General features: G+C 37.5%; 1 protein-coding gene across 3 annotated transcripts in view; it reads left to right on the forward strand.

Moving 5' to 3' along the window:
• AFG1L (AFG1 like ATPase) overlaps positions 1 to 15,101 on the forward strand; it is a 244,127-nt gene that overhangs the window by 69,330 nt on the left and 159,696 nt on the right. For all 3 annotated transcript variants that reach the window (XM_066248232.1, XM_066248231.1, XM_066248230.1), the window contains exons 4-5: positions 1,439 to 1,540; positions 3,720 to 3,850. In XM_066248232.1, the coding sequence (XP_066104329.1) occupies positions 1,439 to 1,540; positions 3,720 to 3,850 (233 nt within the window). The remainder of the gene's footprint in view (positions 1 to 1,438; positions 1,541 to 3,719; positions 3,851 to 15,101) is intronic.

A 15,101-nucleotide genomic window follows, 5' to 3' on the forward strand; every position in this document is an offset into this window, starting at 1 on the left:
AAAGAGATATGGTACTGGACTTTTTTGCAAAAAAAATTACTTTTCAGTCTAAATGGTCTCTTCATTAAAAATCTCTTTGGTAAATTGTATTTTAATATACAGAAACTTTCTGGCAATTCAAACAGTGTGGGCCCAAAGTCAGGCCCCCAAATCTCAGACTGAGGTCTCACTTCCTGAGCTGCACCTTCTGCAGAGAGAACAGGGGCACTATGGCGGGTGGTGGAGGAGAGAGCAGGAGGGTGAGAGACAGGACCCGCTCACCACACACCGGTCTGGCCTGTGCAGGAATGCTTGCTGTGAACCGAGCTGAGCACGGCCACTGTCGCTAGAGTTCTTACCTTTCTGCTGGGGAGCAAGGCTTTCTGTGAATGCCCACTTTACGTGCTCAGGCTGTTGACTCTTGAATTACTAATGCAATTGTAGTGATGAAAAGTTCCAGTGTTGAAAATTAGATAATTTAATCATAAAGGTTGACTGTATCAGAATTTCTTCAAGTAGGCCTCATTTTGAAAGACCTATATTCTCAGATTTTTGAAAAAGTGTTATGATTGGCAATCCTCCAGCTTTAATCTACATCTATTATTTATTTTCAGTATTTATGTTAAATACTAATCTTTATTTTCATAGTTTTCATTTTTGAATTTTCCCATGGTGTTTAAGATAATTCTTCACATCTAATAATGGCTCAGTAAGTATTTATTTAATCAATGAGGTTATTTTATACTGGGGCCTTTTGGAAGAAAAATTGAAAAATGAGTAATTTATATATTTTGCCAGTTTATAAACATAGTTTTCGGGGGGGGGGAAATAGCCCCTATAATATTAACTAAATGTTGTATTATTTTCTAAAAACAGGATTTTAACAAGAAACCAGTAATATTTTACTTTTAGGTGGTTTAGAAAAGTAACACAACCTTAAACTTTCTAGTAGAAGAGTGGTTTCATTATTTTTAAAGCCAGTGAACGGCCCTGGCTGGTTGGCTCAGCGGTAGAGCGTTGGCCTGGCGTGCGGGGGACCCGGGTTCGATTCCCGGCCAGGGCACATAGGAGAAGCGCCCATTTGCTTCTCCACCCCCCCTTCCTTTCTGTCTCTCTCTTCCCCTCCAGCAGCCGAGGCTCCATTGGAGCAAAGATGGCCCGGGCGCTGGGGATGGCTTCTTGGCCTCTGCCCCAGGCGCTAGAGTGGCTCTGGTCGTGGCAGAGCGACGCCCCGGAGGGGCAGAGCATCGCCCCCTGGTGGGCAGAGCTTCGCCCCTGGTGGGCGTGCCGGGTGGATCCCGGTCGGGTGCATGCGGGAGTCTGTCTGACTGTCTCTCCCCGTTTCTGGCTTCAGAAAAATACAAAAAGTAAAATAAAATAAATAAAACCAGTGAACAGTCATTAGAGTAATCAGTGCATGCTGTTTAATGTATCCTTTTTTGTTTGTTTGTTTACTAAGGTACAGGGAAAACAATGGTGATGGACATGTTTTATGCTTATGTCGAAATGAAGAGGAAAAAACGGGTTCATTTTCATGGTTTCATGCTAGATGTTCACAAAAGTAAGTTAATTATCTGGAAGAAACGATTTTTAAGTGAACAAACAAAACAACTTTTTACATCTTTTAAAATTCTGAATCTTTTAATATTTAAAAAATAAATTTTTGCTTAAAGTAAGATTTTATTTGGTTTTGTTTGTTTTGTGCTGTATTGAAACAATTAGTATGTGTCCAGAGTTGGTCTTAAAGACAAATCAGTACTACCCTATATGAGAACAGAGGTTACTATATGAAGATCAGGCATTTTATCTTTCTGCTAAGATTGATAAGAAATGTTTAAACCTCATGTATTTCAAGAAGTTATTCTTTACTACTCAGCTGTAAGAAAAGGTGAAATACTGCCATTTGCGACAACATGCGTGGCTCTTGAAAAGTATCATGCTAAGTGAAATAAGTCACATGGTAAAGGACAAGAACCATATGATTTCACTCACATGTGGAATATAAAACAGAAAGCCACAAATGAACAAAGAAAACAAACAAAGCTCACAGACAGACAATAATATGGTGGTTACCAGAAGTGAAGATGCGTGAGGGAGGTCGAAGAGGGTGAGAGGGGTCAGATGCAGCGTATGGCAAAAGTAGGTTTACAGTTGTGAGTACGTGAAACACAGCTTATTCATAAATTATTTATTAGTTATTGTATTATTTTCCATATGAATAACTGTAAACCTACTTTTACTTCACCCTGTATATGGTGATGGAAGGAGATAAGACTTTGAGTGGTAAGCATACAATGCAATATAGATGATGTATTTTAGAATTGCACACTTGAACCATAACTAGTGTTATTAAGTAATGCCACCTGAATAAATTTAACTAAAAAAAGAAATTAATCCTGATTAGCTCATTTTTGCTATGTTAATTTTGCATGTAGACATTCATTTTGTACTTGTATGCATGCTTTATTGTTTTGTCTGTGTTCTTATGTAATTTCACTTTTGCATTATTTGTCTGTTAGCTACATTGTAACCGCCCTAGGGCAGGGACATTTCTTTTATAATACTTTCAGCATGTAATACACATACAATAAATGAAGTGAGATTGACTTTACTGTATCAAGCTAGAGACAAGAACATTCTGATTAGAAAGGCTAGATGTAGGGCAGGACTCCTCCTCTGCACACATCCTTGAAATTCTTAGAACTAAGTTTGATCTGTTGGTTCATCTAGCCACCATCTAGTCTTCTAGTCTATCACTTTGTCATCTCTGAAGTGAATAAAGAATAAAGATGGAATGACCACAAAGTATCCTTATAATCATGGGAATGTAACAATATGCAAGCAACTTATTTTTTAATTTAATTTAATTTTTTTATTTTTTATTAATTTTACTAGGGTGACGTCAATAAATCAGGGTACATATGTTCAAAGAAAGCATGTCCAGGTTATCTTGTCAATCAATTATGTTGCATACCCATCACTCAAAGTCAGATTGTCCTCTGTCACCTTCTATCTAGTTTTCTTTGTGCCCCTCCCCTTCCCCCTTTTCCTCTCCCTCCTCTCCCCCGTAACCACCACACTCTTATCAATGTCTCTTAGTCTCGTTTTTATGTCCCACCCACGTATGGAATAATGCAGTTCTTGTTTTTTTCTGATTTACTTATTTCACTTTGTATAATGTTAGCAAGATCCCACCATTTTGTTGTAAATGATCTGATGTCATCATTTCTTATGGCTGAGTAGTATTCCATAGTGTATATGTGCCACATCTTCTTTATCCAGTCTTCTATTGAAGGGCTTTTTGGTTGTTTCCATGTCTTGGCCACTGTGAACAATGCTGCATTGAACATGGAGCTGCATGTGTCTTTACGAATCAATGTTTCTGAGTTTTGGGGGTATATACCCAGTAGAGGGATTGCTGGGTCATAAGGTAGTTCTATTTTCAGTTTTTTGAGGAACCACTATACTTTCTTCCATAATGGTTGTACTACTTTACATTCCCACCAACAGTGAATGAGGGTTCCTTTTTCTCCACAGCCTCTCCAACATTTGGCAAGCAACTTATTTTGAGATATAGAAAATGCAACCAATTTCAATGATCACATTTGATTGTATGTGGAATTTAAATTTATGTTTACACTAAAGTTTTATTTGTTTAGAGATTTAAAAATCTGTTATAGTTCTCTAAAATGTACTATTAATATAATACTTGATTTTGTGTTTATTTTCATCCACTGAAGGAATACACCGCCTTAAACAGAGTTTGCCAAAAAGGAAACCAGGATTCATGGCTAAATCATACGACCCAATAGCTCCTATTGCTGAAGAAATCAGTGAAGAAGCCTGTCTCTTATGTTTCGATGAATTTCAGGTAAGATAGAGATGTTTCTAGATGTAGAATGGTATATTGAATGACATGTGAAGATTTTTTTTCTTAATTGAGAAGCAGGAAGGCAGAGAGACAGACTCACACATGCACTCCACCTGACAAGTGCCCTATGGGGCCATGCTCTGCCTATCTGGGGTTGTTGTTCAGTTGCTCGGCAACTGAACTATTTTAGCGCCTGAGGCGAGGCCATGGAGCCATCCTCAGTGTCCGGGGATAACTTACTCCAACTGAGCCATGGCTGTAGGAGGGGAAGAGAGAAAGAGAGAGAGAGAGAGAGAGAGAGAGAAGGGGGAGAGGGGTGAAAAAGCAGATGGTCACTTCTCCTGTGTGCCCTGACCAGGAATCAAACCTGGGACATCCACATGCCAGGCCAATCAATGCTCTACCACTGAGCCAACCAACCAAGGTCAACATGTGAAGATTTAAAGTCTGTTTCTGACTTTAAATTTATAAATTGATTTAAATGATCTCTTATGACTTTAATATTACTATCTAGTACAGGGGTCAGCACATCCCATTTTATACAGGGTGAATCTGGTCCATTAGCTTTTATATGGCCAGTGAGAAAGGAATAATTTTTAAATATTAAATTTTTTTTCTTAATAATTTTAGAGAGAGAGAGGAAGGGAGAGAGAGAGAGAGACAGAGAGAGAGAGAGAGAGACAGGAACGTAGATCTGCTCCTGTATGAGCCTTGACTAGGGATCAAACTGCCAAGCTTTGTGCATCAGGATGATGCTCTAACCAATGGAGCTATCCAGCCAGGGCAATAATTTTATATTTTTAAAGGGTCATTAAAAAAGAAAAATAAAATTCAATGCAGCCCATTTGTGACTTAAAAAGCCTAAAATATTGGCCTGACCTATGGTGGCGCAGTGGATAAAGCATTGACCTGGAAATGCTGAGGTCGCCGGTTCGAAACCCTGGGCTTGCCTGGTCAAGGCACATATGGGAGTTGATGCTTCCTGCTCCTCCCCCTTCTCTCTCTCTCGGTCTTTCTCTCCTCTCTCTCTCTGTCTCTCCCTCTCTCTCTCATTTCTAAAATAAAAGAAAAAAAACCACACAAAAAGCCTAAAATATTTATTCTTCAGCCTTTTATAGGAAGAGTTTGCCCACCCTGACACTCTAGTCAGCGGATTCCCATTTCTCCCACACCATGATGGAGATAATGTAATGATTACAAAACAATGTCATTAAAGATGTTTGAGTTTTTAAAAAGTGTTTTTATATGATTCATGTATCTCATTTAAGTCTCACAAGTTATATGTGATGAAGGGAGGTAATTATCCTAGTTGAACTTTCAAAGTTTTTTCTAGTTTTAGGATTCTCTGAAACTGTGACTCTAAATTGATAGTAAGTAATTTCCTGATCTTTATTTCTTGCAAAAACAAATATGGGATGAAGGCAAACACTATGTCTTATGCTTATTCTGTATCCTATGTTATGCCCAGTATAACTGTAGTAATGGTAGTGTTAAAATAATAATAATATATTCTAGTCTAGTAGACTAAGGATTACTTTCTCTTTATTTGACTTTTCTCTTTACTAGTTCTGAAATGTAACAGTTGGTTTTTCTATAATGCTTATCTTCAGAGCAACTGATTATTGGAATGAAAATAGGGAAATCCACAAGTACCGAATATAAGTTTCAAAATAGAGCTTCACACCTAAGCTTCTGAATAATATTTCTGGAGCTGAGTGCAGAAACTCCCGTGTCTGATTGCCTAGAATAATGGCCAGAGAACTTTTCAAGGGTAGGAAACTAACATTTGTGTGGGCCTGCTCTTTGGTAGAGCCTGGGTGATTCACACAGCTCGCTTTGTATTTGTGATAAAGTGAGAGAATTTGCCCTAGCTGAATTTTAGAGTTTATTCCAGTTTTAAGATTCTCTGAAATTATGCATTTTAAGTTGGTGGTGAATTATTTCCTGTTCATTTGTGCTTAGAAACTTGGGTCAGTGGGAATATGATATGGTCAGGGTGCTTTTATCACAAATGAGGCAACTCAATCCACATAGCTAATAGCCATCTGGACTTATGATAAGGAGAAAGAGGAATTTTAGCTAGGAGTGGTGTTACACTGAACCATCTGGGGAAGAGGAATCTTGACTTCTTTCTCCTTTTAGTCATTTTAAGACAGCCTGGCCTCTACCCTTTGCATTACAAAAGTACCAAGATATTCAAAAGAAAGGCTTGTGGAATAGAGATATTCCCCTGCTATGCTGAATAGGTATATTAAGTATATCAACGTAGTACTGCAGAAAGAGAAGGGATTCATTTAGTTCTCAGGGTAATATTGAGTTATAATAGTTATGCTGCTCCTCCAACAAACGTCAATGATGAATCACTGGGGTCATCTCTCATGGTTTCTCATTATGAGTCTCTTAAATTAGCTCCAAATAAAATTGAATTGGCACAGTTAAGTTTTTGATTAAGTTACTGAGGTTAAAACATATTTAAGTATATTAATATCCAAACTCTGTAAAATGATTCATGGTTTTCAAAGTATTTCTACATCCTTACTTCATTTAATTCTGTAAAATAGTTATTATTACTATCTTCATCATATTGGTGAGGAATGTAAAGCATTAGAATTTCTTAGGGTGAAAAAATCATTAATTTGAAAATGTAAATTTTAAACAATTAGAGAAATGATTGGCATATTGACATGAGGAGCAGCATTGACAGGACTGTTTCAGGTTAGGGAGCGATGAAAATCTGGCTGTGCAAAGGGAACCATGAGGAGATTGAAAACCAGCAGGGCCAAAGTACCCATCAGGCTCCATAGTCACAGTACCGAGCGTCCACGCTGCTTTTAGGGGCCCATGATAATATTTTAATTGCTTTTAAAATTTGAATTAAAAAATGAATATATTAGTAATGAATCCAGTTTGAATCTGTCTGTAGCTGTATTATATTTGTCTTATAATAACACATAGTAATAAAATATGTATATTTATTTTATGTATATATATCATATTAAATTATTTTTAATTGAGGGAAGTGCTCACAATGGTAAAAGTACGTAAAGCCTATGAAAGTCATAATGCTGCCTTGATTGTGAATTCCTAACAAAAATTTGGTTGCTTTGGGCATTCTCTATTGAGTTCAGATTTCAGAAGGTTGATACACGATTGGAAAGAAAGAAAGAAAAGCAACTATCAGGATACTCATGTTCTAAATGAGTTGAGTTTTACACAAGAAATGCAGCCAACAAAAAGGATATTTCAAATTATATGTTAAGTCAAATGGACAATGTCTCTGTCTCACAGTCAAATGGACAATGTCTGGATATCTGATCTATAGTAGCCAGTCCACAAGCTGCTCAACCAACAACCTTGAACTTCTGTGGTATTGTTTGAGGATTAGGCTAATCATGTTCTCTCTCTCTCTCTCTCTCTCTCTCTGTGTGTGTGTGTGTCTCATGTATTTGAACTAAAAGGCACAGAGAGAAGTTCTTGTTTAGTAATGAGACAGGAACAAAGAAACAGAGGAAGTAACTGAATTACCTTGGGGGAGGAATGCAAGGGTACGCCCTAGACAGTGCTGAGCTCTCCAGAGCTCTCTCTAACCCCAGGCCAGTCTCCAACTCCCATTCTCTTGTAGAGTCTTGATGAGAATGGAACTATTCAACTCATGTTTTGTTCCTATCTGTTATGTCAAGAGGGATTTCCCTGTGATCTACAAAAGATAGAATTAACAGAAGTACTGTCACCTTCTTTAATATAAGGTGACCAATCATCCTCCTTTAGGGAGGACAGCCTTCTTTTCTAAGTTCTGTCCTCCCTCGAAAATGTCCTCCTACATGTCCTTCTTTTTTATATTGGAAGACTAGTCTGTAAATGTCTATATTCAATCGATGCAGAGTCAATCCATTGCGTGTGATGTGACATTTTATATCTAAATGAGTACTTTTATCTTACAACTATTATTGAAAATTAATAGGCATGTGTATGGCCAGTATCCACGGCCACCACTATAGCCGCCTGGCCCATGCAGGTTCGCATTAGATTCGGACAGATGGTAATGAAACAGTGGAGCCAAAAACTTGTGGGCCATCATCTTTAATCCTAGCTCGCACCCGGCGGGCAAGTAAAAACACACACTGGGCTCCAAACCCACTCATTCAGTGCTCACAAAGCTACTGACTTTATCCGAGTTTCCTAGAATCAAAGGTTTCTAGCTCACCAGACTTATTCACCTCTGTTCCCCATCTCCTCTCTGCACAAACTGGCTTCTCTTTTAACACAATGTCATCTTGGCTGCCTCTCCTGGCCTCCTCCACATGGCCTTTCTCTGCTCTCTGCTCTCTGATCTCTCCTCTAATGCTAATCTCAGGAACCAAGAGAGCAAGCTCCCAGTCTGCCCCACTTTGTAGTGCAGAAATCAAAACCTTTAATCCAATATACAAAATAGGGAAGTCTCTAATACAAAGTCACTTATCTGAGGCATGATGAGATTGCACCACCCCACATCAAAAAGGGTGAGAAAGGCTTAGTCCTAAAACCAAGCCCCAGGCTACAAGAATCCTGCCTGCAGACAGCCCACTCAAACACACATTAATGTAATTACACCCATTCCAAGCATAAGGGCAACTAATATCATCACCTGGGAGACAGGCTTCCATGTGGGCAGCACCATCTTTAACAAAGTGAGCATAATATATTTGATCTGCCCAACAGCATGTAAGCATAATTATAATATAAAATATTACAAATGTTTTTATTATGCATTTATCATAGTATAATGTATTATTGTTACAATGAATAAAATGTTTCTTTTATTTACAATATTGTTTTCTTCAATTTATTTTTGTTCTCGTTTTCATTGTAAAATGTTGATCACCTTATTTACTATAAAATCTGCTATCTTCAATGGGAGGAGAATTACCTGATGAACAAAAGCCCAAGCGAAGAGATGAGGTATCTACCAGGGTGCTTGGGGCTTCAGGTAACAGAAAACCCAACTTTTTAAAGAAATAAATTTTTATTAATTTTAATGGGGTGACATCAATAAATCAGGGTACATAAGTTCAAAGAAAACATGTCCAGGTTATCTTGTCATTCAATTAGGTTGCATACCCATCACCCAAAGTCAGATTGTCCTCCATCACCTTCTATCTAGTTTTCTTTGTGCTCCTCCCCCTCCCCCTTCCCCACTCCCTCCTTCTCCGCCCCCTCCCCCCAACCACCACACTCTTGTCCATGTCAGTCTCGTTTTTATGTCCCACCTATGTATGGAATCATGCAGTTCTTCGTTTTTTCTGATTTACTTATTTCACTCCGTATAATGTTATCAAGATCCAACCATTTTGTTGTAAATGATCTGATGTCATCGTTTCTTATGGCTGAGTAGTATTCCATAGTGTATATGTGCCACATCTTCTTTATCCAGTCTTCTATTGAAGGGCTTTTTGGTTGTTTCCATGTCTTGGCCACTGTGAACAATGCTGCAATGAACATGGGCTACATGTGTCTTTACAAATCAATGTTTCTGAGTTTTGGGGGTATATATCCAGTAGAGGGATTGCTAGGTCATAAAGTAGTTCTATTTTCAATTTTTTGAGGAACTACTATACTTTCTTCCATAATGGTTGTACTACTTTACATTCCCACCAATAGTGAATGAGGGTTCCTTTTTCTCCACAGCCTCTCCAACATTTGCTATTACCTGTCTTGTTGATAATAGCTAATCTAACAGGTATGAGGTGGTATCTCATTGTAGTTTTGATTTGCATTTCTCTAATAACTAATGAAGATGATCATTGTTTCATATATCTGTTGGCCATTTGTATTTCTTCCTGGGAGAAGTGTCTGTTCATGTCCTCTTACCATTTCTTTATTGGATTGTTTGTTGTTGAGTTTTATGAGTTCTTTGTATATTTTGGATATTAGACCCTTATCTGAGCTGTTGTTTGAAAATATCATTTCCCATTTAGTTGACTGTCTGTTTATTTTGTTGTCAGTGTCTCTTGCTGAGCAAAAACTTCTTAGTCTGATGTAGTCCCATTCATTTATCTTTGCCTTCACTTCTCTTGCCTTTGGAGTCAAATTCATAAAATGCTCTTTAAAACCCAGGTCCATGAATTTATTAGTACTTATGTCTTCTTCTATGTACTTTATTGTTTCAGGTCTTATATTTAGGTCTTTGATTCATTTTGAATTAATTTTAGTATAAGGGGACAAACTGTAGTCAAGTTTCATTCTTTTGCATGTGGCTTTCCAGTAGAAAACCCAACTTAAAAGGACTTAAATAAAGGGGGCGGAGGGGGGGGATATTATAAGATAGTATCATTTCTGTTATGAGCCCTCCTATGTCCTATCTGACTTTATCTATTGTATTTTCAGCCTCATTCATTTCTTCCCACTTTTTCCAATCCTATTTTCTTTATAGATTAGGTAACCATAGCTAATAGTGGGTGTGACACCAGATGTTTTTTTCTCACCAGGGCTCTAAAGGAAGTACATGCAGAGACTACAAACAATATTAAATGCCAAATTGATTGCTTTTATCTGGTCTCAAATTTTACTGTAGCATTCTAGAATGTGAGAGTTGACAAGAGGCCCTCTTCCCTTGATCAAATTTACCTGAATATCCTAAAATGAAAATGTTAACTATCTTGCTCTTTTATCTCCTCTACAATTGCAAACTTGAACCTTGGAGCTTACCATTGCATGCAAGAAAAGGCCAATATTTGCATATACCCATTGTTGAGAAGAGCTAGAAAAAGCGTGTGTATGGGCAAGAATGTGTCTTCTAAGGGCAAAGGTGACCACTGAGCAGACAGACGGACCCTGGATTACCTAGTTTCATTATCCTGGATGGTTTTCTGCTGGTCCTCGAGAAGCAACTCCAGCACCCCAAAACTGGATTATTGCAAGTGCGAAACTTTTCTTGCACCCCTTTTCTAAAACTCAAGAGGGTAAAAGGATACTTTCAAATGTTGTGACACCAGCCCTCTGTTACACGATATGCACTTAATTTGGAACAAACATGCAGAGCCTTTGCACTGGACATTCTTTCCCGGGAACAGAATTTCCCAGATATGCATCAGAATAACTCTCACTTCTTCAGATTTTTGCTTAAGATCTTTATCTCCTTACCAAGGCCTATTGCCATTTACTATCACATTATCAATGCCCCTTACCCACCTTTTATCATAACATATATTTAACATATATTTCATATATATATATAATGTTTACAGTTTACTATATATTTCTTCCCCATAAGAATATAAACTTGATAGCAGTTATCTTTATTTTGCTAACTAATGTATCTCAAATGTCTACAATAGTACTTGAGAATGAGTGACTAATAAATGAGTGAATGAATGAATAAATCCTAGTACCATATGATAACTGTTGTAGTAGTCCCCCAAGTTCCACTTCCCATATATATATATATAATATATATATATAATATATATATATATAAACCCACATTTTTTTCCTGTCAGCATTCTGAATTCTCTTAACACTTTAGTATAATTTAATGGGTATCTCATTGCTTTATTTATTTTATTTTTTCTTGTTTATTTATTTATTTATTTGTCAATTACAATTGAAATATAATTATTTTATATTAGTTTCAGCTGTACTGTATAGTGGTTAGACAGTTAGGTAATTTGCAAAGTGACCCCCCGATAAGACTTACCCACCAGGCACAGTGCATGGTTATTACACTATTACTGACCATATTCCCTAGGCTGTACTTTTCATCCCCATAACTGTTTATAGCTACCGATCTGTACTTCTCAGTCCCTTCACCTTGTTCACTCAGCCCCCCACCCTCCCGCCCATCTTACAATCATCAGTCTATTCTCTGTATCTATGAATCTCTTTCTGTTTTGTTTGTATGTTTATTTTATTCTTTACATTCTACATATAAGTGAAGTCAAATGATATTTGTCTTTCTCTGACTATTTCACTTAGCGTAAAACCCTTTAGGTTTATCTGTGTTGTCACAGACAGTAAGATTTCATTTCTTTTTATAGCTGGGTAATGTCCCATTGTATAGATGTACCACGTCTTTTCTATCCAGTCACCTATTGATGGGCACTTTAGTTGCTTCCATATCTTCTCTATTGTAAATGATGTTGCAATGACTATAGGGGTGCATATATTTTTTTGAATTAATGTTTTGGATTTCTTTGATAAATACCCAGAAATGTCATTTCTGAGTCATACAGTAGTTCTAATTTTATTTTATTTTATTTATTTTTTATGTGTGACAGAGAGAGAGAGAGAGAGAGAGAGACAGAGAGAGGGACAGATAGGGACAGACAGACAGGAAGGAGAGAGATGAGAAGCATCAATTCTTTGTTGCGGCTCCTTAGTTGTTTATTGACTGCTTTCTCATATGAGCCTTGACCAGGGGAAGGAGGGGGGCAACAGCAGAGCGAGTGACCCCTTGCTCAAGCCAATGACCTTGGGTTCAAGCTGGTGAGCCTTGCTCAAACTAGATGAGCCTGTGCTCAAGCTGGCGACCTCAGTGTTTTGAACCTGTGTCCTCTGTGTCCCAGTCCGATGCTCTACCCATTGCGCCACTGCCTGGTCAGGCTTATTTTATTTTTTATTTTTATTGAATTTATTTGGGTGGCACTAATTAACATGATTACATAGGTTTCAGGGGCCCAATTCTACAACACATCTCTAAACCGTATTTTGTGTTCAACACCTCCTAAGTTAAGTCTTTGTTCATCACTATTTATGCCCCCATGCTCTCTTCCACCTTCCCCCCTCCCCGCAATCACCACACTGTTGTTGTCTGTGTCCGTGAGTTTTTTTGGTTCGTTTTTGCTCTATCTTTTCACCTCCCTTGCCCAGTGCCACTGCCCCCCCCCCCATAGTGGTCAGCATGCTCTCTGTGTATGCGTTTGTCTCTATTTTGCTTGTTAATTCATTTTGTTCATTAGATTCCCCATATGAGTGAAATTATCTGGTACTTGTCTTTCTCTGACTGTCTTATTTCACTTAGCATAATGTTCTCTAGGTCTCTCCATGCTGTCATAAAAAGTGAGATTTTCTTCTATTTTATGGTCACATAATATTCCATTTTGTAAATGTACCACAGCTTTTTTTATGCTGTCAGTCATCATTTACTGTGCTGTTTACAGATCTTGGTTATTGAAAATAATACTGCAACGAACATAGGGGTTCATATATTCTTTTGAATTAGTGTTTCAGGCATTTTAGGATGTATTCCTAGAAGTGGGATTGCTGGGTCAAAAGGTGGTTCCATGTTAAATTTCTTTTTTTTTTTTTCCAAGTGAGAGGAGGCTAGATAGAGAGACAGATCCCCACATTTGCCCCGACTGGGATCCAGCTGGCAACCCCTGACTGGGGCCATCTGAGACTAAGCTCACAACTGAGCTATTTTGAGTGTCTGACCTGGAGGCTCCATGGAGCCACCCTCAGCTCTAGAGGCTGATGCGCTCCAGTCGAGCCATGGCTGCTGGAGGGAAAGAGAGAGAGTGAGAGGGAGAAGAGGGAAGGTTACACAAGCAGATGATCACTCTCCTCTGTGCCCTGACTGGGAATCAAACTTGGGATATCCACACAGTGGACCAATGCTCTACCACTGAGCCAACTGGCCAAGGCCTAAATTTTTTGATTTAACTCTATACTGCTTTCCACAGTGGCTGTAACAGTTTGCATTCCCACTAACAATGCACAAGGATTCCCTTTTCTTCACATCCTTGCCAATACTTGTTGTTTGTTGATTTATTGATGATAGCCATTCTAACAAGGGTGAGGTAATAACTCACTGTGGTTTTCATTTGTGTTTCTCTGATGACTAGTGACTTTGAGCATATTTTCATATGTCCATTGGCCATCTGTGTGTCCTCTTTGTGGAAGTATCTGTTCAGGTTCTTTGCCCATTTTTTTAATTGGATAGTTTGTTTTTATGTTGTTTTATTATTTATTTATTTATAAATGTTGGGTATTAATCCCCTATCAGGTGTATCAGTGAAAATATTCTCTCATTCAGTGTGTTGTCTTTTCATTTTGTTTATAGTGTCCTTTGCTGTTCAAAAACTTTTTAGTTTGATGTTATGCCATTTTTTAATTTTTTCTTTTGTTTCCCTTTTCTAGGGAGCTAGCTACATCAGAAAAAATATTGCTATGAGAAATGTCCACTATGACACTATGTTGTTTTCTTTTAGGATTTTTATGGTTTCAAGTCTAATATTTAATTCTTTAATCTAGTTTGAGTTTATTCTTGTGTATGGTTTAAGAAGGTGGTCTAGTTTTATGGAATTTTTTTGCATGTATTTGTTCAATTTCTTTAACAGCATTTACTGAATTGACTGTCTTTACCCCACTGTAAGTTCTTGCCTCCTTTGTCAAATATTAATTGATCATACAGGCATGGGTTGATTTCCAGGCTCTCTATTCTGTTCTATGTTTCTATTGTGTGTTTGTTTTTTTATACCTGTGCCATGCTGTTTTGGTTACTATGGCACTATAGTATGGTTTGATATCAGGTAGCATAATTCTTCCAACTTTGTTCTGTTTTTCCCCCAAGATTACTATGGCTATTCAGGGTCTTTTGTGGTTTCATATAAATTTTTTACATATTTGTTCTAGTTCTGTGAAATATACCATTGGTATCTTGGTAGGAATTACGCTGAATCTGTAGATTGCTTTGGGTAATATTGACATTGTAATGATGTTAATTCTTCCTGTCCATGAACATGGTATATGTTTCCACTTGTTTGTATCTTCTTCAGTTTCATTCTTAAATGTCTTCTAATTTTCTGAGTATAGGTCTTTCACATCCTTGGTTAAGTTTATTCCTAGGTATTTTATTTTTTCTGAAGCAATTGTGAATGGTATTGTTCTTTTGGTTTCTGTTTCTGATAGGTCATTATTGGTGTATAAAAATGCAATTGATTTCTGGATATTATTTTGTATCCTGCTACTTTACTGAATTCATTTATTAGTTCTAGTAGGTTTTTGGTGGAATCTTTAGGGTTCTCTATATACAGTATCATGTCATATTCAAATAATGACAGTTTTACTTCTTTCTTTCCAATTTGGTTGCCTTTTATTTCTTCATTTTGTCTGACTGCTGTGGCTCGGATTTCCATTACTATAGTATAGAGTGGTGATAGTGGACATCCCTGTCTTGTTTCTGATCTTAAGGAAAACACTTATAGTTTTTGCCAAATGAGTATGATGTTGGCTATGGGTTTGTCATATATGACCTTCATTACAGAGAGGTATGTGC

Source organism: Saccopteryx bilineata, chromosome 12 (genome assembly GCF_036850765.1).
Source record: "Saccopteryx bilineata isolate mSacBil1 chromosome 12, mSacBil1_pri_phased_curated, whole genome shotgun sequence".
Lineage (NCBI taxonomy): Eukaryota > Metazoa > Chordata > Mammalia > Chiroptera > Emballonuridae > Saccopteryx > Saccopteryx bilineata.